This window comes from Amphiura filiformis, chromosome 15, assembly GCF_039555335.1.
Source record: "Amphiura filiformis chromosome 15, Afil_fr2py, whole genome shotgun sequence".
NCBI lineage: Eukaryota > Metazoa > Echinodermata > Ophiuroidea > Amphilepidida > Amphiuridae > Amphiura > Amphiura filiformis.
This window is the reverse complement of record NC_092642.1, coordinates 63,658,542-63,682,500: the sequence shown is the minus strand read 5'-3', so window position 1 is coordinate 63,682,500 and position 23,959 is coordinate 63,658,542. Positions and strand designations below refer to the sequence as shown.

At 35.8% G+C, this 23,959-nt stretch overlaps 1 protein-coding gene across 1 annotated transcript in view; it reads left to right on the top strand.

The window, feature by feature from the left end:
* Window positions 1-23,959, top strand: part of LOC140171944 (small conductance calcium-activated potassium channel protein 2-like) — a 455,506-nt gene that overhangs the window by 417,150 nt on the left and 14,397 nt on the right. The window contains 2 exon segments of the mRNA XM_072195288.1: window positions 1,669-1,796; window positions 13,617-13,686. Of these exon segments, the coding sequence (XP_072051389.1) occupies window positions 1,669-1,796; window positions 13,617-13,686 (198 nt within the window).

Below are 23,959 nucleotides of genomic sequence, written 5' to 3'. Positions count from 1 at the left end.
GGTTCATTCAAGCATAAAGATGATACCAGTCCCTTGCCTTTGTTGATAAACATTGAGGTCACCTCATCTATAGATGAGTACAATATACCGTGTGTAAATTGCCAAATGTTTACATTGCAGTTACTGCACTTACCCACTTCTTGCACTGAGCAGTCGAATTGTTCAGATCGAACTTGGATATGAAACTAATGGAATAAAGTCAGTGTTGGCTACACATTTGAAGAGCATTATGTCTGCACAGATTCCGTCCCCAATTTGTGGGAAGGTACCCCAACCAATTTTCATTCTGAAATACCGGTACTATTCACAACGAATTTTTTACATAACGTTTTGTAAGTAAAGAACCTCATAATAAGTAAGTAAAATTTACCTCAGAACACCACGTAATATTTACTAAATTATAGGTAAATTTAACTTAATTATTATGAGGTTCTATACTTACATAACCATTAATAAAATTACATTTAAAAATGTCTCCGCGTGTAGATGAATTGACAGCTAAATTAGTTTCTAAAGCTATAGGCGCATTTGTAATTTGGCTGCATTACTTTTTAGTGAGATCTTTTATATTCCGTTTCATATTCAGAAGGCACCACGTCGAATTTGGTCCTATAGCACTATCGAGTTACCGGTTAGATACCGATGAATCATTCTATCATACCTTAATGATGTAATTAGTATCAAGAAAATAATAGAGGTTATCCGTGTTCTATAAGCTGCATATCCCATCAGCGACTGCTATACCTTTGTTTAGAGACCTTTCAAAAGAATAACATGCATATGCAGCCATGACTGTTTCAAAATAGCCGCCAAATTCAGTCATGCAGGTAACGCCGATGTCGTGCATTGGTTTGAATAGAGGAATATTATGGGAATCAGCGCCTTTTGTTGGAAGTCACACATGAATAAAGTGGATAATCTCAATTAATAGTTTGTATAGTGATATCGTTAAAATAAGCACTAATGTTCAGGGTATGTTAGAAAGAGCCATCGGTACAGGGGCACCATGGGACCAAATTAGACGTACGTACCTAAGAATCAAAACCGATTTTCTGGCTAGTCAGTTTCGCAGTATATAGTTGTAGTCTAAGATGCTTAATCGCTAGATTGTTTGTTCGAATCTCGGCGAAACTAATGCATTTTCATGTATGTATTACTCTATAAGATCGATAGAGTAAAGCGTGTGTATGTGTTTTATTATTTCTCAGTTTTAGATTCAATTTGAATCAATAGCGGCCTTTAGTCAATTAGTCCTGGTACTGTGCCCCAAATTGAGGACGGAATATTGAATATGCAACTTAAAAGAATCCCAGTCCGTTTTGGTTTGTCGTGGCGGATAAAATCAATTTGGTTTGACCTTCTGATGTCATTCAAATTTAACTGTAATACTTGCTATGTTCCTTGTTACTTTTAAATCTATACCATTTAGGTAACGTGGCTACGTCTGCTACGTCGCGTCGTGATATTATTGCATTAAGGAATAACTCCGCCAGACATCTAACTGTAGTCTGTGTATTTTATCTTTTCACCTTCACTGCCTCAAAATATGAAGAACCAAACGCACATTGAAATAGGTTCAACTTTTAAAAAGCCTACTTACTCTATACCTGCTTTGACCCACCTGTTTTCTACTAACCCATATTTTTTGTGATTTTCTTCTTTTTACAGTTAAAGAATGCAGCTGCCAATGTCTTACGAGAAACGTGGCTAATATACAAATATACCAAATTAGTTAAAAATATTAGTTCCCGAAGAATACGGAAACATCAACGTAAATTTCTCAATGCAATTACCAAGTAAGTATTAGATTCCATTTTTGTACGTAGTATACAATTTCAACTCAAACACGGCCATATTCCTCTGTGAGAAACTGCGAGGTACTCGGTTTTATTTAGTTCTTTCTGTATTCCCTCATTAAATCCTCCGAACAAATACCCGGTAGACATACTCATATATTTTATTCGCATAAGACGTTAACTCGGATTACCATTGTCATATTGTATTATCATGCACCACAGTGTTTAACTACATGTTTAAAATCAGTCCCGTAATAACGCTAAATATGGACAAAACTATGACCTTGGCTGCCCAGCAGCATCTGGTGACCTAATGGGGAAACTATACGCATCACATTTTTTTCAGAATTACAACGGCCAAATTTAGTTTTATCCACCATATCCACCTGGAATTATACCGACCCGGATGTTAACTACCATAGTAAAGGATAGAGCACATGTACAGAATGAATGCATGAGACCTTGGCTGATTTTGTGGACTTCTTGTCCAGCCCAAACTGACCACAACGGAAGATAATGAGATTGACTCAGTGGTCCTACGAGGGTGTTATCATCCCATGTAATACTCATGTTCCATATTTGGCACTGCGCTGGACATATTGGAGGAATTTGGCTGTGAAGCCCTGAGAAGTTTAGAAAAGTAAATGGACAAGGTTGCCTTAGCATTGCTTTGTCGCCAATACTACATGTATACAATGTATACCATACATGATAGTTTTGAGCTATGGGAATTATCGGACAAGACTGGTCTTTCCTCTTTACTCCTATTAAAATAGACAAGATATCACCCTTTAGAGAACAATGCACCTCGTCCTTTTCTTTCCATAGCTCAATAGGCTTGGAAATATAATAGCTTCATCAATTGTTATTGTTGTCTTTTGTTTAACTGTTGGGCCTTCCAAGGCATCGTATGATGCGTCTAAAATGCCATCTATCAATAGGTCTTCTTGGTTAAGTTTACATCAGAGAGAAAACAAACTAGAGCGCGTCTTTCCGTATAGACTTCACTGTATTGACTTTTGTAGTAATGTAAGCATCAATTTAGAAGCGATCTAAGCTCACTTTCCGTTGTAGGGATGAAGAAGTTTAAGCTCCAAAATGGCGCCAAATAAATATAGCAAATGTACCGAAACGGTAGACAAGCATATTGCCTTCGGGTGCATGTCCTTTATTCTTTCTTTGCTATAAAATGAATTACTGCTATAAAATGAATTACTTTTATTTCCTAGAGTTGTATATTTCTGTCTGAAAAAAGATTATTCATCCAGAAGTTCATTTTAATAGCTTTAACATCGAGGAGATGTTTTCTTTGTCTATGTTTATAAACCTACTGGGAAAATTTATATTTTGCAAGGTATATATATCTCTTAGGTAGCATCTTAATATAATTTATTTTGTTTATCATATGACTGCGAAATGAAATCATAACTCGAACGACTATCCTTTTTTCTTACATATCTAATAATCTGACTATGTAGTAGAAGCATTTAGAATAAGGAATAATGCCCATGTCATACTTTCATGCCGCTAGCCGCTGCGGCAAGCGGTTTGATATCAGATCAGCCAATCACCAGTCTTGATTGTTACTGTTTGTCTGCAATGCGCGTGCGTCGGTATGACCGTATAAAACCAGAATAAGTAATTACTTTTCAGGGTACTCCTATTATCGTCATTGTACCCATTCTATCTGACACACTTAGCGCAGTCCTCACTAGATAAAGATCGTTATCATAGCAAAACGTGTGATAAATATTGACATGACTGTCAGAAACAGACATGTTCTAAATACATAAAAACAGTGCTCCTCCGTCTTGGTTTGGTCGCACTAGCATCCCACACATTCGCATCTGTCGGGACACATGTCTTTAACCCCAATACGTTTGTGAAATGACCTTTGAAAACATAAATAAAAAAACTCATACTCTACAACGTGGAGTAACTTTTGAGCTATGCTGGTTAAATGGAGTATTGAATTTCGCATTAGGAGATGAGATGGTTTTGACTCATATTGTGTGCTGGGATCTTGGCTATACGGTGCTTAATCTGATAACGTCACGCCATGTCTGACCCATTGTGTGGGTAGCTACCCACAACGTTCTACTTTGAATAAATAACATCGTCAAATGTTACTAAGTTGAGTCAGTAAATATGGATTTTTATGATGCAAAACAAATGTTGTATCATATCACAAAATTTGAGATATGTTTCAAATTGACATCCACTTGTGTTCCATGCGTCATGTAGTAGTATTCGCGACGTGAAGTGGGAACACATACTAAATACTCTGTATGCTGGCCATAGGTTTCAACATAAAAAGTTTATGAGATATTTTCTCAAAATATCAAGAGTTACCTCAAGAACCACTGAACCAATACTAGGCTTGTTTGTACTCATTTTAATTAATTTTTTCATGCTGATTTCAAAAATTGTCATGAAAAGTACATTTCTGAAATTTTTGAATTTTTAAAGAAAATTTGTCGACACCATGTAAAGAGGGGTTTGAAGAGGACATTATATTGATTTCAGTGCATCTAAGATGTCGTTTTACTCGGTTTTGGTGAAAGGTGAATGGTTTGCTAACCATTGTTTTATCAAAATGTCCATCTCTTAATCTAAAATAGCAGATCGTGTAGATTTAAGTGGAATTTTATTCAGTGTATTCACCTTCCATTGGTTCATTTCAGGTCGGATCGACAAACCTCTGCATTATGTAGAGCACGGTGTTTGTCCTGGCTGCCTTAACCCGGTTGCGGTTACCAGTAATTGTTTTAACCTGTTTAGCTCTGATGGCTGAAACAAACAATAATACAGCTTTACAATTTCACATTTATTTTCATGACTGTACTTTTTAAGTATGAACACAAACACATCTGGCGTCTTCTAACTGAATCAAGATGACGTAATAGTTTAGGATAGTCATTATAGTACTTGTATTATTATGCTAAAGAGGTCTAAAAGCTTTAGCGTATAGGAGTATCCCATTTGCCAGTGTTATTGTAATGTGTCCGTAGACCTGATGCGTTTCGTATATCTGTCGTATTATTTATAGACCGCTTCCCTGCAAATCCGGTACGTGCTGTTGTAATTTAATTACAGTGGGAAGCTTCTGCAGGTTGTTCGTTTTAGACATGAGATTCATAAACAATGGGCATTCCGTTTGAAATACACACTCCCATTGTGGGAGATTTGGCTGATGCCTACAGCAGACAATAATTGGGTAACTTCTATATGAAATACTCACCCCAGTTGTGGGAGATATTGATAAAGACATAATACAAGAGGAGTATAGGTTTCAAAATAATTATCCCTAACCAATTCCATGTGAAAAACATACTCCCCCTGTGCGACAAACCAGACAGTAATGCAATCTTACCGCACATTGGAGCACCACAGAATACAATGGTAATAGTTAAGTTATACCGTTTCTTGGAACACTCATGCCTAATGGCTTTTGTCTTTACGTGTACCCATTCGCACTCGTACCAAATTGAATCAAATCGTAAGGTAAAGGAGTCTTGATTGTTGCTGAGTGTTCTGCAAAATTAAATAATCTTTCAAGGATACACCAATGTCCTGTAAAATATCGGAACAATATATCTGAAATCGTAATTTGATAAATCTGGGAAATACCCGTAAACCACTTTCTTTGCAGAAATATCAACAAAACACGAAGAAAACTAAAAGTTTATGTCAGTCTTAGAGATCGCGTTCCATATTGGATTGCAATGGAATTTTTTATTGTGCCCGGGCGGATGTCGACTGCAGACAAAAGCAATTTCAAAATTATATGTTCACAACCATATTTGGAATCAGCATGAAAAATGCATTAAAATAAGTACAAACAAGCCTAGTGTTGGTTCTTAATATAGCTCTTGATTTTTAAGAAAATATCTCAAAACTTGGGAGTTTTTATGTTGAAGCCTATGGCTAGCATGCAGAGCATTAAAATTAGTCTGTCTTGACATGAAAACGAAAAGGCTGTGTTTTGCTTGTTCATTGTAGGGTTAGTTTCAATAGTAAATTTTGACGGATTCTTTTTATTTTCTCTTTGTGCAAAAGTATCACATACTAGAATATCGTAAATAAAATATGACCTTTTACATTTTGCTTTTCAATTCTCAACTGGAATTTGGGAGTTGCTGTTGTAAAACGACCATTAAGAACATTATGTCTGGCGATGTCTTCACGTATACTTGTTGGCCAATAGCGACTGTTCAGTGCCAGAAGTGGGTAAGTGCAATAGCTGCCATGTGTAATTGTACTTTATGTAAATTGCCAAATGTTCACAGGGCAGCTATTGCCCTTAGTTTACCAACTTCTGGTACTGAACAGTCGCTATTGGCAAACAAGTATACGTCATGTACATGAAGACATTGTCAGACATAATGTTCTTAATGGTCGTTTTACAAAAGCAACTCCCAAATTCCAGTTGAGAATTGAGGAGCAAAATGTAAAAGGTCACCTTGTTTTATTTTGCTTCGAATTGATCGACATGGGATGTAAGATGTTATCGACCAGATCGAATTTGTCCAGGTAACTCAAACAGACATAATATGATGTCAGTGATGAGTTTGTGTATGCGATATCCCCACACGAGGGTGGGTTATAGTCAATACGTAAAATCCACCGTATATCACTCTTATTAAACGTGCTTAATATGCTTACAATTGCTCAGCACAGCATAATAAGCCTGTTGCTGCATAATTTGATTTCCCAAGTGGGTTTAGCTGCGTATATGAAAACCAAATCTCGTCAAAATGGAGGATCCCCTCTGCTATATGGTAAAATAACTTACTTACCCTAACAGTATATAGTATCTGCCATAATATAGGTGAAACTCCTAGTGTACTGTTCGTTTTAGCTGTATGAATACAGTGTTTATTTATTTATGGAATCAAACAATTCTGTATTTAGTTAATTAACCCAGCCGATCCAATTTGGGAAGATTATATAGCATTTGAGAATTGTAAATATTTTGATTAAATTCACTAGTAGTTTTAAGGTAGACTGTCGTTGAGTATTATAACTTTTGTGTAATTACACAACCCATCTGGGTATCGGGCAAATTAACTTCGATAGTCTTGAGAATAACGAATTGCCCATGTCTAAATGCGCATCTTTGACTCTCACAACGTTTAAAGGTAAATAGAATTGACACAACGCCGTTTCGGTCAGAAATTACATTTCAAAATTGACTGATATTTTTCACTAGATTAAACAATCACCACGACAGTGACGGAACATATCTTTTAGAGGTAAAGATAAAGTAACATTTATACTCTGGAATGATGTAAATACACGGGATCTTTAATGTTTAATTGAAATGAAAATAAAATGTAACAAAAACATAATCGTAAGGCTTCACAAGAAGGCAGCATGATTAAGGGAAGATCACGTGACAGCATGTAGAGTTATTTCAGAAGTCTGGACCCACAAACTTTGAATTGATCCGTCGCATATCCGCTTATTACTTCTACAAGTAAACGGATATAGTCCGGAGTATAATTGGAATGAAGGCGTCATCTTGAGGATACAGGATGCTAATACTAATGTTGCGAACACTAAAAAGTTCACTTCATTTGGATTGTCGTTGTCAGACAAAAAACAAACAAACAATCGCGAAGACGCACCGGTATTATTATCAATTACATTTTACATCAGGATTAAAACGCACTTTGTCTGTATAAATAGAAATTTAGATTATTACAAGCGGAAAATATGGAGCCCACACATGAAAACTAGTAATAGCTATAGGACCGATTATGGACCCTTGTGGTACACCACAGTTGATAGCACAATATTCAGGCAAAACAATAGTAGGCAGGGTAGACGCGGGAATGCCACCAAATGTTTCCTATTCCATTTTGGATAATTTATTCATTATTCAAATCAGATATTAAATCTATTCAGGATGTCTGAAACTGAGCCCGTCAATTTTGCTTATCAAATAGCAGCTACTTCGTCATTGATGTAAATAAACATGATAAAAAGAAGAAATTCTTTTGAATGTTTTCAGATAGTTTCACATTATTCTTTACTCTAGCCAAAAAAAAACTGTACCATGTTGCACATTTAGAATTCGAACGTAACCAAATAATTATAAATCCGCGCGTCAAGTATTGTCGTCAGCCATGTTATTCAGTACGTGTTCGAAGTGAAAAGGCATTCCTCAGAGATTCAAAACCCAGACTTTATCTTTGATATTATGTTCTGAGTGTACTATGGTTTGAAATGGTGAAAGTATGCTTGTAACATAAGAAACGCATGGATCGTGTTGCTTGCTAGTAGGTTTTACATTTGTGAATATTGTCATGGTTATGTATTTGTTTCATTCGCACTGTTAACTCTGATTTTTGAAATCTGGAAAAGCACTACGTCAAAAGAAAAACAAGACAAATTTTGTTTTGAATTCTTCTTTCTCCTCTTCTCCCTATATAAATGATATACGTGTTGTACCTCATGCAGTACTATTATTGCACAGATCTTTCTTTCTTTCTTTCTTCTTCTTTCTTCTTCTTCTTCTTCTTCTTTCAAGTGTCACTAGAGGTCATAAGTATATCATTTGGACTATATAGATACAGGAAATGTTATTATATGTCAAAACTGGTATCAATCATTTAGCCAGAATTAACTATATTTATCCGTTACAATCATGTCCATATTTGTATCTCTTTGGGATATTTGCTCTTTTCTTTTTCATTCAACCTCCTTGTCACATCCTACTCGGACGGGATTTAAACTAGATAGCAAAAATCAAAACACATTTTTTCGACAAATCTAAGACACGTCATTTCTAATCAATTTTCCAATTACATTGACATATATGCCCTGAAAAAAGTGCGCGGTTGTCTTAGATAGCAACGCACAGCAAAAACAATTGTGACAATTATTAACCCAATGTATAATATATCATAGGTTAACTCTCTTCAAGCGGGTGTCAACTGCAGACGACATGTTTCAAAACTTTGGTACAAATTAAAAAAATTCAGAAATGTAAATTTTCATGACCATATTTGGAATGAGCATGAAAAATGCATTAAAATGAGTACAAACAAGCCTTGATTCAGTAGTTCTTAAGATAGCTCTGGATATTTTGAGAAAATATTTCAAAACTTGAACTTTTTCCGTTGAAGCGCATGGCTAGTACGCAGAGCATTAATATCGACACGGACTTCAAATTGTAATGCAAAGTCGGTTATTTGAAAATGATCTGAATTAGTTTCACTGCGAAAGCAATAAAGACATAAGTGTGTCAGTTTTACAAATTCCGGTATATCATGAATATTATTATTAACTGTTTATATAAACGCGATGAAAGCAATTTATTTCGTAAACAGTTGCCGATTTGTTTCATAATTTGAAATATATATAATTTTATTGCTTAGAAATATTGAAGCTATGACAACAACAAACGCGTAAATTGTTCAGTGAGGTTTAATAATTGTAATACCTACAACGCATTTTCAGGCGTTTGAGTGTCACGTGACATGTAACTGAAAAATGTTGCCAGTGTTTTAAGGGCATATCAAAATATAATGACAATACCGGATGAATCAGACTTCTTATCCATTATATATTATTCAGGTAAATCTTAACATGATCACGTGACATAGCATTAGATGAATTCAATTTTTGAATAGACCACCCTGTACTACATGCGTAACAAGTAACCTGTGTATGTCTGCAATCATAGATTGAATACAATACCGCTTTTTTCAAAGATACTAATCTACAGGTGCCAGTGATTAGCATTTCTTTGACATCTATGATTCAATGCATAGGTACCGCGTGAATGTTGAAGTGCAGGGCGATCTATGTAACAATTGTATTCATCTATTGTTATGGTAGTTAACCTGTTACATCATCACTTCGACGGCGAATAGAAAATAACTGAACTTAGGTAGCAAGTAGAATATCAAAACCACAGAGCGAAAAAAGGTAGCGTCCCTTGTTTTTTTGTTTGCGACCTAAATTCAATTCTTAGATTTGGAGCTTGCTACCTACATGTAGCTAACTTAAATCATTTGCTGTCATTATTTTCGTTGTTTGTGCCTGCAAAAGGGCAGTTTATCTGCTCGAAACATCGGTTCCATTTTCTACACTTCTGTTTACTTATCCCTGCGGTTTTGGCGTCTCCTCGTCAGTCCGAAACACCGTCAATCCGAACCACCATCAGTCCGAAAACCTAATTGAAGTTAGGGTTAGAATTAGGGTTAGGGCTAGGATTAGGGTTGACGTCTTTTTCAATTAGACTTTCGGACTGACGGGGTTCGGGATTGACGGTGGTTCGGACTGACGGGGTGTACCTGTGGTTTTGGATTTTTACTAGTGCAGTGTTAGCATACACCCCCGGCATACTCCTTCATGGTTTGCATACTGCATTCGTTTTATCTTTCTTTGGATTTGTCGTGTTCCCAATACCAAGTTGGTATACCCGGTTCAAATTATTCTGTTTATATTCTAGGTATCCTCTTGTATCATCTTTTGATTCTTGGTGTGTTTTGTACCTCGTCCGTTGGAGACACCATTACTACTTAATTGGTAATACCTACGACACATTCGTAAGACTATTGGAGTGTCTTTCAAGACAACTCTTGTTGAAACTCTTACAAAATACTACGTTAAAATTATTTATTTCATAGTTCTTTATATAAATTACAATTCTTCATGTAAAAGTAAATTCCAATGTGTTGTACACGATATTCCCACCACGGTTCACTAGATCTTAGGATAGGGCTCTGTACTATAAGTTACAGCCTAATTTTATGTATAATGTATTCGTATACAAATCATCAAGTGAACCGATGTGTTTATATATAGATACTAACGCGATCAATTGATGTATTGATAAAGCCTCTCAAGCCTAATCACGTGACCACCCAAGGGAAATTTCTCGAGAGAACATTGTGAAGATGTCTCCTCTTTTGGGGTTTCGCTTACAAACATTGATAAAAAAAACCAGATGAACATCAAGTGTTCCCGTAGTGCATTGTAAGATACTGAGCGAGATCATACACGAAACTTATTGTTATTTGCTTTTGAAGGTGGCCATTGTAGCATTGGTCAACTGTACATCTTGGAAGTACTTTCTTGAATCTCACAGTCAAAATATTTGTCTCAATTTGCCAAAACATCATATTATGGGCTGGTTATGCTCTGCGTGCTAGCCATATATTAGGCTAGATTATAATAGGCTTCAACATTAAAAGTTCAAGTTTTCAGACATAATCACCAAATATCAAGAACTATTTCAAAAACTACTAAATACTAGGCTTGTTTGTACTCATTTTAATACATTTTTCCTGCTGATTCCAAATATAATCATGTAAATGTACAATTCTGACATTTTTTGAATTTTTAAAAAACATTTGAAACTTGTCGTCTGCTATCGACTCTGAAATAATGCATGATGGGAAGGCATGCATGTCATCCTGTGACGATAACCCATGTTCGTTCTAGCATTTACATTGGATCACATAGTGTGCCTAGCTTGCTGACAAGACGGAACATCTTTCACCTTCTTATCTCATGTCTTATTACAAACCTGGTTAAACACCGGATTTCCACGCGTAAGGCAATCACTTCGCCTGTTTATTATGCACAGTTACACAGTTAATCAAATTTATTACATTTTATTAAGCCCCTACCATGTTGTAGCATTAACAGAATGTTCAGTTCTAATGTTTTAACCTATGTAGAAGGTCTGAAATATCTGGAGACTGCTGATTTAGTTCTGCAATTCACCGTCACGCACCCTCGTTATTATAATTACATACCAGGACAATCCGTCCATAACACAGCCAAGATGTTGTATACCTTCTTGCATTGATTAGTTGGTTTGTTTACTACTGTTTATACGATGAAGTCAAAACAAGATGTGCAAGGCGTAGCGTATCTTTCATATGCACTATTTTATTTCCCATGCATAATAAGGCAAGAACCAGTTGAACCTGGATACTTTAATTATTTGCTTTTTCTTCACGGTCTGCCGTTCATTTTAATGAAAAAGCTTGACTCATGTGTGTTAAAAAATAAACTTGAGCAACCAAGACCTTAAGCAATCTATTTTAATGTCATATCAGTGGTATAAAAGAGAGGCTAGAAGAAAAGAAACAAGCTTTAGTATATAGTGTTTGGTTTGTTGTCGTTGCCTGCTGCCATGACATAGGTAGGCCTCACCAAACCTTGGGGCGTATTAACGCGAGACAGGTTGAGTCAGTAGAAATGGCTAATGCAGCCACTGCTAGGTGAATTGAATATGGCGCCTAGCCTCAGCTCCTTCCTTCCGGGATAGCATGAGCTTTTCAAGGACAGGTTCAACCTCTCTGGTGTAGCTTCAATGTTTTACACCCACCCCTGTTGATGTTACATATATTTTATATGTCCTTTCTTCATAAATAATTTTAAGCTTATTCAAAACGCAAAATCAAAACATCGAAAGAAACACAAAGTGTGTCAAGGTAGTTATTCAAATGCATTTATTATGTATAGATTTCGAATACGTGAATGACATGAACAATGTATTTTCTTGGTCTTATATACGATTCAGCGCAGGAATTGTCAAGTGGCTGTACTGAAGACAATTGAATTGACGATTGATTCGGGTCTTGTAAGATCGACTAAAAGCTACCAATAAGACTTTGCTTTCATTGCAAGCGTAGTAACTTTAATTGACAGCGTGCAAAAGGCTTAATTGTATTCCAACTTGGAACTTCTTATCTGTTCCATAGTACAATCGCACTGATACGTATCAAATTCAATAATGACCTACGAGTCCTTTAATTGGTCTAAATTATTCACGAAAGCTTCCAAAAAGTACTTGATTTACGCTGCAATAGGATTACAAATGATGCACCAAGTACATTGAAACTTGATTGCTTTCATTTTATCCAATGTGGATTTTAACATTCATACATAGATTACATACAGTAAGCCAAAAAAAATTAAGGTACCAGTTATGTTTACCCCATATATATTCTAAACAAAGACAGCTATGTCATAATAAGAACCAGCTCCCAATAGCTGCATCTTTTAGCTCGAATTTAAGACCTCATTCTTTGAAATTGTTCAAGAAATAAAGACACGACGATCCAAAACCCCAAGGAAGGTGCCAATTTAAAAGTTGCAGTTTATTCTATTGCATGCGCTATTGATTTGTACACAAAGCGTTTGCGAACAAGGGAACTAGCGTCGTGCTTCCATTGATTGCGTTAAAACTAGCGTCATGCTTTCATTGATTAGAACACAAAAGTGCAACTTTCCATTTCGTCTCTTCAGTAGGTTTTAGATCACCGTTTCTTTAATTCTCAACCAATTTCAACAAAATAAGGTCTTGAATCAGAGCTAAAGAGTTCAGGTATTAGCTGCTTGTTTTAATTTTGACATATTTGTCTTTATTTAGGATATACAGGGGTAAACACAACTGGTACCTTAATTTTTTGGCTTACTGTATACCGACCAATTGAAACCCAAACCATATAATTCCATCTGCAATCATTATGCCTCTATATGATATCAGGGTTGTTTTCCTTTCTTTCCTTTTTTTTTTTCTTTTTTGACGAAAGACACAAAAGGCAGACACCCCTCCACAAAAGCATCACAATAATACATAATTGTACAGCCGCCTGTATCAATAATACAGTATCTCAAACTCCAGTATCTCAAACTCCAAATAATGTGTTTGTGCCTGCTTGTAGATAGAATTCTACGGTATTTGCGACAATTACAGCTAGATTTGTAATGTAAGCACACCGTTAAACTTCTGATGTTGGAATTCAATCGAACATTTCATTTCAAATTCTGATTTTCTTTCACTTGCAGACTTAGAAAAACGAAGTTAGACCAGAGAAAATTAGCTGATGAGGCCAGTACAGTGGTTGACATGGCTAAGGTTGGTATCTTTGTTATCATTATACCGTATCATATGTATAGTTAATGATGTCTACACAATGTTAAAGCTATGTTTATGTAACTGGTATATAATACCTTACTAATACATTATCCCTAAACACTTCTGCCTCCAATATGTCTGCTAAAGTAAGAAGTATATTACTTATGAGTATATTCTCTTTTCCAATACACGGTTCTTGGACTAGGCATGCTAGAATACCCCCATTTGCAAAGATTGCGCGTCACCTCCTTTTCACACCCGCTGTTTGGTCTGCCTGATACTTAGGAAAATACACGGCGCGCGTGATAGGCAAAAAGGATACTGTCAGGCTTTTTTTCAAGCACCCCTGGCCTCATGAAAACCTACCTTAGCAATTTCACTGTGCCTGCAGCTTCGACAAGTCGAATCAAAATATATCCCCTTTGGCCCCAAGAATGGGTCATTAACCTCATTCACATGTTTGTACTAGCTACGTTTATTGTAAGTGCTTTTGCATTTTACTATTCAGCTAATTTGAACGTATATTACTCGGCCTCCGTTCAAGTCAGTCAAGGAAATACTACTGCACATGGGTGTCATAATTGAAATAAATTTGCAGGATATGCATTAACTCTATACCTGCTACTACCTACTGATTGGTTACAAGAAGACCATTGTAATTTATTGAACCAATCAGCATCGTAGTAAGAATGATGGTAGGGCTGAAGAGGAGTGGACGCTATTGGTCACTTATATGAAAAGATCGCGTAATTAACCAACCAGATACGCTGCAGGAAAGGTGGTAGTTTCAAAACGTACGACGGGCGCCTTTTAGGCGGTGCGACCTGCTGTCGGGCCTGCTGTTGATTTTTTTTCTTTAACTTTTTTTTTTTCAATCAGGAAAAGGTAGGCAAAATCGTGTTACCTATATGGCCAAATAACAACGTTATCATTTTCCTTTTTACAAATGATCATCGGTAAATTCAGCATTAACACAAACTACAAATATACACAAATATTATTTGTGTCTACTATTCGGGAAGTTGAAAATATTCACTGCAAATAGACACGATATTATGTTAACCAACAACCACAGACTGATGCTCGTATTATAATCCATGCGAACCATTGTTAGCAATCGACATTCCTGATACAAAATCATGCTATCAATATGTCTTTTGTATATAAACGTGTACACCATAAAAGTCAAAATGTGTCAAAGCAAATTGACTAAATGCATGTACCTCAATATACACAAAGTGCTTACACATAACATGTGAATATGTCTGCCTTGGGAGCATTATGTACATTTTACATATTACATGGATTACATTTGATGAGGTCCCTCGTAACTATGTGACACAATTGAACGATGATGGCGCTATTCGTTTATTTTAAACACTACATTAATTGTGTTGTTATACTTGACAACAACCGAATTTGTCGATTTGGCAATTCTATTCACTTGGTCACGTGTTTTGACGAGCTGCATATAATTACAGCAAATTAATTAATCCTTTGCCACATAATTGACGATTCCATTTCAAATCCACACTCCCCCTGTGGAAGATTTACCTTAAGTGTTCAACACAGGGAGTATGGGTTTTAAATAGAACAAGACAATTGTGTAATTTTATTTATAATACTAACAACAGTTGTTGATAGATAAGACCATAATTCAGAGCGTGTATGGGTTTCAAAATAGTTAACCCTAACCAATTCCTTTCCAAAAAAAAAAACTCCCTCTGTGGAAGACTTTTCTGAAATCTTTCACAGATAAATGAAATAGCCAAATTTGACCATGGATAATTTTTCCTTCTTGATAAAAATCTCCTGTGGTTGATAATTTAAAGCGTTTAAACATAGTTAGGCAATGAGCTCTTGACAACGGGTTAAGTCAATTGACTTGATCTCTTTCACCTTTATTTCATCAAATTCAAATATCAATCAATTTATCTTTTCAGTTTCTGGCTCTCTGTTGATATAGATGCAAATTCGATTTAAATTCGGTAAATAAGATGATTCATTTAGATGTCTTAAGCTAAACAACTCTGGTCAAAGGTCAAAGTCCAAAAGTAATTTTGAGCTGTTTTCAAGAAACAAGCTTATATTATTTATAGTAACATTTATATGGTGAAGTTTACTAGTCTTATCGCATTTTTCTGCTGGATATTTTTTTTTATATTGAGAACGAATATGCAAGCAAGCTCGGAAACCCTTAAATTAACAACACGCGCGAGTTAATTTAGCGTATCGCCGTCTCATCGTTGCTATGTGTATGCGGATACCAGAAAGCCATGAAGCCTATCAGGGTGGTCAAAATAAGACATAATTTACAATTACACATACACACTGGTTCCCAAATGCATTTCGCAACATAATTAATCAAAGAACATGAACGAACAAGGGATAGAAATGCGGACATTTTTTGAGATATTCTGAATACATCGACAGCATTATAATATGTGAATAATAATGAATAATAGTGAATAATAATAATAATTGTATCTATTTCATTCAGGGTGATCAAATTTTTCTTACAGCCGATGCCGCCACCAAAATTTCTTGGCTATAGAAACTATTCTCATTTGTTAAGAATATTCTGAACTGCAGTTAATTATATTACTATACCTCCATTTACTGCTACAAAAGCCTAATTAATCATGATTGACATCAACATATTATATAATTTTTCATTTGCATCTTAAAAGAAATGGCACTTGCTTATATTTTGGTATTATAAATCAATTCTCAAATTTAGGTCAGCAAATAAGCAAAGTCATATAAATGGTACCCGGAATTAGACGAGTTTGGCTGTTCCTGTTTTTATTGATATATCATCGATTCAGAAGGAACGAACCCTGAGGGCCCCTAGCTTGCTAGCTAGTACGGCTGCAACGTTAACAGAAAGTAAAATGCTTAATATATGGTATATTTAGATGAACAAGTGGAACAGTCATGCAGTACTAGCGACCCACTTTGCCTGTATCTCTTCTTAATATCAATACGCATACATATCAAATACTCAAATAAAGGGCTACATAATAAAATATTTGGTTTACGCAAACGTCCAGTATGCTTGAGAATTTCCCCACCAACACCTTGGTGCATTTTAAAATCACGTGGCTCATCATTATCATGATACGGTTGACGCATATTGATTCGAATTTGTTTAGTTGTATCAGGTTCCACCAAATTAGCCCAAAAGTTGTGTACTAAATAGTGTGGGTATTGGATTGAGTATTGGATACCACAGAGATGTGCTTTTTTTGCAATCCTACGGCTGGCATGGCAGTTGCTTAGTTCTCTTTCTAGGTCAGCTTCTTGAGGGTAAAAAACAAGCAAATGAAAAATATACGTATTTTGGTGAATTGGATTAGAGATATATTATATATAGAAATGTTATAAGATTTGAGACTGTCTTGAGGCGAAATACAGTCGGCACTTGTGAAATTAACATACATGTTATCTTATTTAACAAGCTAGTGTCATTAGAGTCCACGTGCCACACATGATAATATAAAGTAGTACCTTACATGGGCAAATGCTTTCCGAAACATGCATGCACTGTTAAAAGGTATATCCACCACCTCACCATTTGCGTTGAGTATTGTTCTCTCCGGGCCATTTGACTGCTTTACTTAAATAAGTTTTGAATTAAAAACGCTGCAAAAAAGAAACTAGAGCAACGCGTTAAATAATACAGTTAATATGATTGGTAAAATGATTGGTAACACGCAGTATTTTTATACTTGAAAAAAGTTTTATAATTACTCAATTATAGTACCATGTGTTAGTATTTCCCGAGGCTGCAAAATATGGCAGAATAGCTTTCAAATCTAATCGACCTAGCTTTCAAATCTAATCGACGAGCCTCTCGCCCGGCCTCACGTACTTTAAAGGCGTTTATATTGCAGGCGAGAATTCTCGTCATATACGTGATGACTGACAATATTCAATAGCGCCCTCAATGCGCAAGAACTGGCAATTATTATAAATAGCGCCCTCAGTGTTCCCATTTACTTAATAATGTTGCATCAGCAGCGAATTTGTCGTTTCGACACATTCCGATCTTGAGATATTGTAAAATATTTCCCGGGTATATTGTATTGTATTACTGACAATATCTTACAGGTGAAAATACGATCATTTGCATAATATTTTCTTAAAAGACCTCGTTTTGGACGCACAAAATTAAATTATCAATTTTGTTCTTGCTAATTCCATATCAAATTTGATCATCAATATTTGGCAAATCTAGTGTATGCAGAAAATGTTATTATATCAAACCATACATATTGTCATCTTTTATTTACATTTTTTGATTATTTCTTAATGTAACGTTTATTATTTTAATAAGAAACATGCGAAATGTTCCAAAGAACCAATATGAGGCCATTCCTTGTGTAGACGTTATAACATTCCAACTTGCCCCAAACAATGTATAATAACATCATAATTCCTGTTTCAGATCACCGGTGTCGTACTAATTAATAAATCCAAAGTCATAATAATAATGATTGAAGTGTAAATTATGTTCTGTTGTTCGATGATCCCTATTGATGTATTAGCCGTAAGGACATCTCAGAATTAACATTATTGTAGACAAAATGTCTTCCAATAATGGCATTCTGAGCTGACTCCTGTTATATAGTAGCGATATACTGTTCGGTGTGTAGGCCCAGGATATAGCGAATCAATTCAAATCCATTGGATGCGTGGATGATGTAGATGGCCACAGAGCTCGACCCCTGGGGGAGCACAAATTTGGGCCCCACCTCGCGCAGCACAGGACGATTTCAAAAACAAAATATATCCTTAAAGTAGACTCTCCTTAAAATCTTTTTACACTATTAGTTATACAAATAATTTCATAACAGCATTGTGACACTGCCAGGTCAGGAATGCGAAGCACTGTTGTTCACGCATTCTATGCAAATGACCAGGTGCTAATTTGCATCTCGAGGCACGTGAAAGGGTGCACAATGCATGGAATGTATTGTATGTAAATATCCCCTTTGACTGACCAAAGACTTTAAAAAGAATTTCTTACTACCGCAGCCAATACCATGAATACTAGCGATGTGTACCTTTTCTGAGCGATCTGTCGAGCACATAAGTTCTACTTCAAACATATATATTCTCATTTTAAGAAATGAATTTTGGTTTGCTATTTTGATATTCTTTATTGTTTGAAATGATATTTTTTCTCAATTTTCGTATTCATATATTATCCTTTTGAATAAGTTTGACGTGCTTTTGCGTTTGCTCTTTTGGTGATAATATTCCAATTAATTATCTAAATTTCACACAACCTAAACAAAATCATATTCCACTAAAGCACACAATTGCACTATTGATTTTTGTTATGTGTTTGTCATAATTGCGAATACCGATTCGCCTCTTTCTTACATTCATGTTTTGCATGATGCCTTGAATTATAGAACAGGGATCCCCTGCATCTAATTCAAGAGAATCCATGTGTAACACGAATTTAACAAAGAGACTAATGCTATTCAGGATTCTGACAAACTCATAAAGACTATATGATTCTGATATATAAGTTAATTTTATTTATAAATATTTCCCATTTTCCCGATTTTCTAGTTTCACATGGTACAACACGAAAAATAACTAGATTACTACTTAAAATGAGAATACTATATATTTGTAAGAAGAACATTCCTCTTAAAACCCGTAACCCGTAGACCCAACGTTGCTCTCCGGGTACGTCGCTCAGTGTGGTCTCTCAGAATTAAGGTGTAAACTCACCATCAGCGTTCAAGAGTTCAAAGTTCAAATACACACATGAAAATGAGGAACGACAAAAAAGATGATGATCGGTGGGAAAAGATACACTAATCCAGGTCTACACACAAAACAGCTGCTATTGCGGCGATGTCCTCAAGACGTTTAACTATTTCACTACATTAATCGTACCCTATGCTGCAGCCTTTACTTGCCCGCGTATCCCGAGCTGAAATGGCCATGTACACATCCAAACCTCCAGTGGTTTATCAACATGTAGGTATAATTGTGGTGTGTATGTGTGTGATGAATGATTTTACAAATGAAGAATGGGTGAAATATAGTTTTCATCATGCTCTGAACACGACTTTTGTTTCTTGATGTTTGTTATCGTCATAAATATCATTTCTACCGTAACCTCGTATATAATATTTATGTTGCATGTTGTTGCACCTCTATGTAACCATACCTGCCTGGTCCCATTTCACATCTTCATCTACATCCACATTGTGAAATTTGTCAATTTATTATTTACTCGTTGTAAATAAAACTAGACTGCGTGTTAAACAAGCATTTATAAAAGTGTAGAATTAATACTTCGAGTAGACCAACCATTACGTATCAAATTCTGGAAGTAATCCTTAAAAGTTATTGTGTAATAGCATTTGAAACGCATTGTGTTTATCTAACCAAATTAATCTTCACAATTTAGCAGAGCTCTTGTAGCGACGTTGTATGCAGTATATATTATTATTATCTGATTGGAGCAGTACTTCTGATTTCAAATCAAATAGTAAAAAGAATAGTACTTAATCATCTTTATGAAGATAACAAATTAGACAATCAAAAAAGATCATTCAGGAGTAAAAAAAGTTCATGAGTAAACGTTTTTATGTATCCTTGGAGCACTACCACGGACGAAAACACTGTACAAAGACGTCTCCATTGTGAAGCGGATAAACAGTCCTAGAACAACACCAAATATGGAAAGCAAGACCTTTGACCTTGGCTTAACAGCAGCATGTGGTGATCCAATTATGATATCACATAGGCTTTGTGTTGTGATCATTTCGATCAGTGGTTCGTAACAAAGAAAGGTGAGCCCGATGACCTAGCAACGGTCATATTCCAACGAGTGTGTTATCTTCTTGGATTTAGATAGATAGGAAATGTGGCTCCCATCGTAAAGGATATGGTGCACGTACTGGATACATATGCATATCTCACACAGTAAAGGGTAGTGTGCATTTCACTGGATACATATGCAGACCTTAGATGACCTTGTGAATTTCCTGGTTCAGCCAAACTGATCGCGTCATCTCAGATGAAAGAGTGCAGAGATTGTCTCAGGAGGATATTATTACATTCAAAATAAAAAATAAGATTGCTCAATTTTGATAAAAAGGAACAGAGCAACAAAATGAGTCAACATTGAGTTCAATTCACTCATTTTGTTGCTATGTTTCCTTTTTACTAAACAGTTGAATAATAATTATTTACAGTATATGCCACTGTCGTTTTCCCAATTTGGCTCTCTACTGGACTAAAAAAGAAAAAAACGAAGAAGAAAATAGAATAGGAAAGCAAACAAGATAAATGTAAAGGGGAAATGTTGGATATCTTAATACCAAGACAAAGTTTGAATTGTTAGTATTATGTTACCAGAAGTACATTAAATTTGAGATAATTGGCATGATTAGATGGCAATCTATTGTTATAATGAAATACAAATGACGATACAATTGCCATTCATCAGTAAGTGCACGACAGTTCTCTAACAATGGCCGCCTTTTACTTGGCTGTTATTGTGCATCTTGTAATGATTTACCAATCACAAGAAAAACATTCATTATTATACTGAGGATAACAAAATCTAAATTGATGACATCGCTTTTCTATTACAATATACCATGGTTATAGCCAGACTCTTTGCTAGTAAAATCGTGGATTGAATTATCTAGAGACTTCTGGTAGAAATTCTAAAATCTTCCAATGTTTTTTATGTAATGTAAGAATGATAACAAAGGGCGGAATTATAAATCTATCGGGAAAATGAAGATACAATCCTAATTGCCATTCCAATAGGTACCATTAACGTTTACTATCACTACCAAGTAAAATCTGAGGGAAATTACCGTAGATGAAAGTTAAAAAAAATAGAATAATGAAAACATGATGCAACTTGCGTATATGTTACTGAGTCCATTAAGCAATTTAGTAAACAATTAAAACACCAAATATGGAACTACTTACTACCTACCTACCTAAGTTGTTGACATCAGTAATAGAACGTTGATGGAAATATGGTTATTCTGTACTATGGAGTAAAGCATCGCATGATAAGGCACCACGTTTAGTTTGGTCCCATAGGGCTATCGGTGCCCTGATACGTACAGATGGCTCTTTCTGTTGCTTCTTTTCTTAACACAAGGAGTGTATATATCCTGTCAATAGAATAACCTGTAGGGGTCACGGCCATGTAACCATCTCCCATTAATATAATCGATTGTTACAACTGTACGAGTAAGGTGATCAGTAATTGCTATCAGCCTGGTCATTGCAGTGATCAAAACAAATGGTCTTGTTGCTGATACGTAGTCTCTCGGTCGGGGCCACGTCACATCCATTCATGCATTGGAGTGAAAACAACTTATCGCATATTTTTATTCGCAGAGAGTCGAACCTGGCACAATAGTGTGATAGCTTGTGATACACTCCAGAGTTCAGTGAATGCGAATGTTGTTTTCACTCCAGTGCTATTGTCAAGCCGGTTCGGCCCGGATGTCCGACCGACAGAATACAATCCGGACATGTAAAAATAGATCGGTAGTCGATCACGTCTTCCCCATCATGTATTGGTGCATTTTTGTCCCTATATCTTTCTTTATCTTCCGTGTAACACCACTAATCTTAGAATGCAATCACACGCGCAACATTATTGCATTGATTATTCACTTTGCATGTTAGTCTATCGAATAGTGCAGCTTCCCTTATGTTATTTCCTTGTTCATTGGCCTGTTCATTGTATTAATTCATTAATCTTTGCGCAGAATTTGTAATGTTCCGTGTTGTCAATGTGAGTTTTGTTTGTTTGTAACACTTACCTACCATACCACACAGTAAAAATGTTTGTGCACCATTAATAGTTATTGTTTTCAACACATGTGTTGTATCTGTTGTTACATGTTGCACAAGTCTGTACTATGTGTATGTAATGTAACAAGTTAATGGTGGAGTAGCGTCATATTTTCAGAAGACAATGGTGAAAATGTTAGCATCGGAAGGATTGTCGCTTGTATACGTATAAATATGCTTCTCACAAAAATGCCGACGCTACTTTATAGACTATACTAACAATACTGTAAGCATGGTAATACCTGAGACAGAGTCGTTACTTAAGGATGACCTGGATCATACCGGGTCATCCGAGGTCGTCGTACTTCTTTCAACCATTCAACCTTAGAGCCTGTTGTAGAAATATTAAACCCTTAAGCTATATCAAACCCATTGGATGAGTGGATGATGTACATGGCCACAGAGCTTGACCCCAGGAGCACACATCCGGGCACCGGGCACCTCCCTCGCGCAGCAAAGGAAGGTCTCAAACGTATATCGTTAGAGGAGACCCTTCTCCAAATCTGGAACCTGTTTACACTAATTGCTATTTTTGAATCATACCAGCTCTCTATGCATATGACCAGGTGCTAATTTGCATCTCGAGTCACACAATGCGTGGAGGAGTGTATTGAATAGTATTCCCTTTGTAAACCGAATTATAGAAATTCTTACTACCGCAGCCAATAACCAGCGATGTAAACCTTTTTGAGCGATCTATCTAGCACATAAGTGCCATTTTTAACCTATGTATTCAGGTTGTTTTAAAATTTCCATGTATGAAAATAATGTATTTTTTCTCACCTTCAATATTTATATTTTTAATGTATTGATTGGCGTGATTTTACGTTGGCTATTTTGATTGTAATATTCATATTATCCAATGCCCACAAGAAAACCTAAACGAAATTATATTCCACAAAGCAAACATTTGCACTGTTTATTCTATATCTGATGACTATATTTTTAATATTCTACATTAAACAATAATTATTGTTGATTTTCGCAGAATGTCGCTTAGCGATTCGTCTGTTTGTTAAAATCATGTCACGGATAAATTCGCTTGAATTAGAAAAAGGTTGGAAATTTTAAATATCTCACTGAAACTTGTATTTTGCAAACTCGCTACGTTGTGTCTAGAACCTGCAGACTCAGGCAACTGACCCGCTGGACTGGTCATCTGTTAGGTATTGATAGATAGCCCAGCACATTAGTTCCTGTTTACCCTGGAAATGATAGAGGACATGACGGTAGCATCATTGGCGTAAATAATGGACTGGATGACTGGATTTTGAGATGTCATCAATGAATATGATGAACAATAAGGGGTCAATATAGAGCCTTGATGTTACCATTGTATTAATAAGCTTCACACTTGCTTCTTTTCGAGTCAAGACCGCATTCAAAGATCGGTCGATGATGTAGTTTCTTT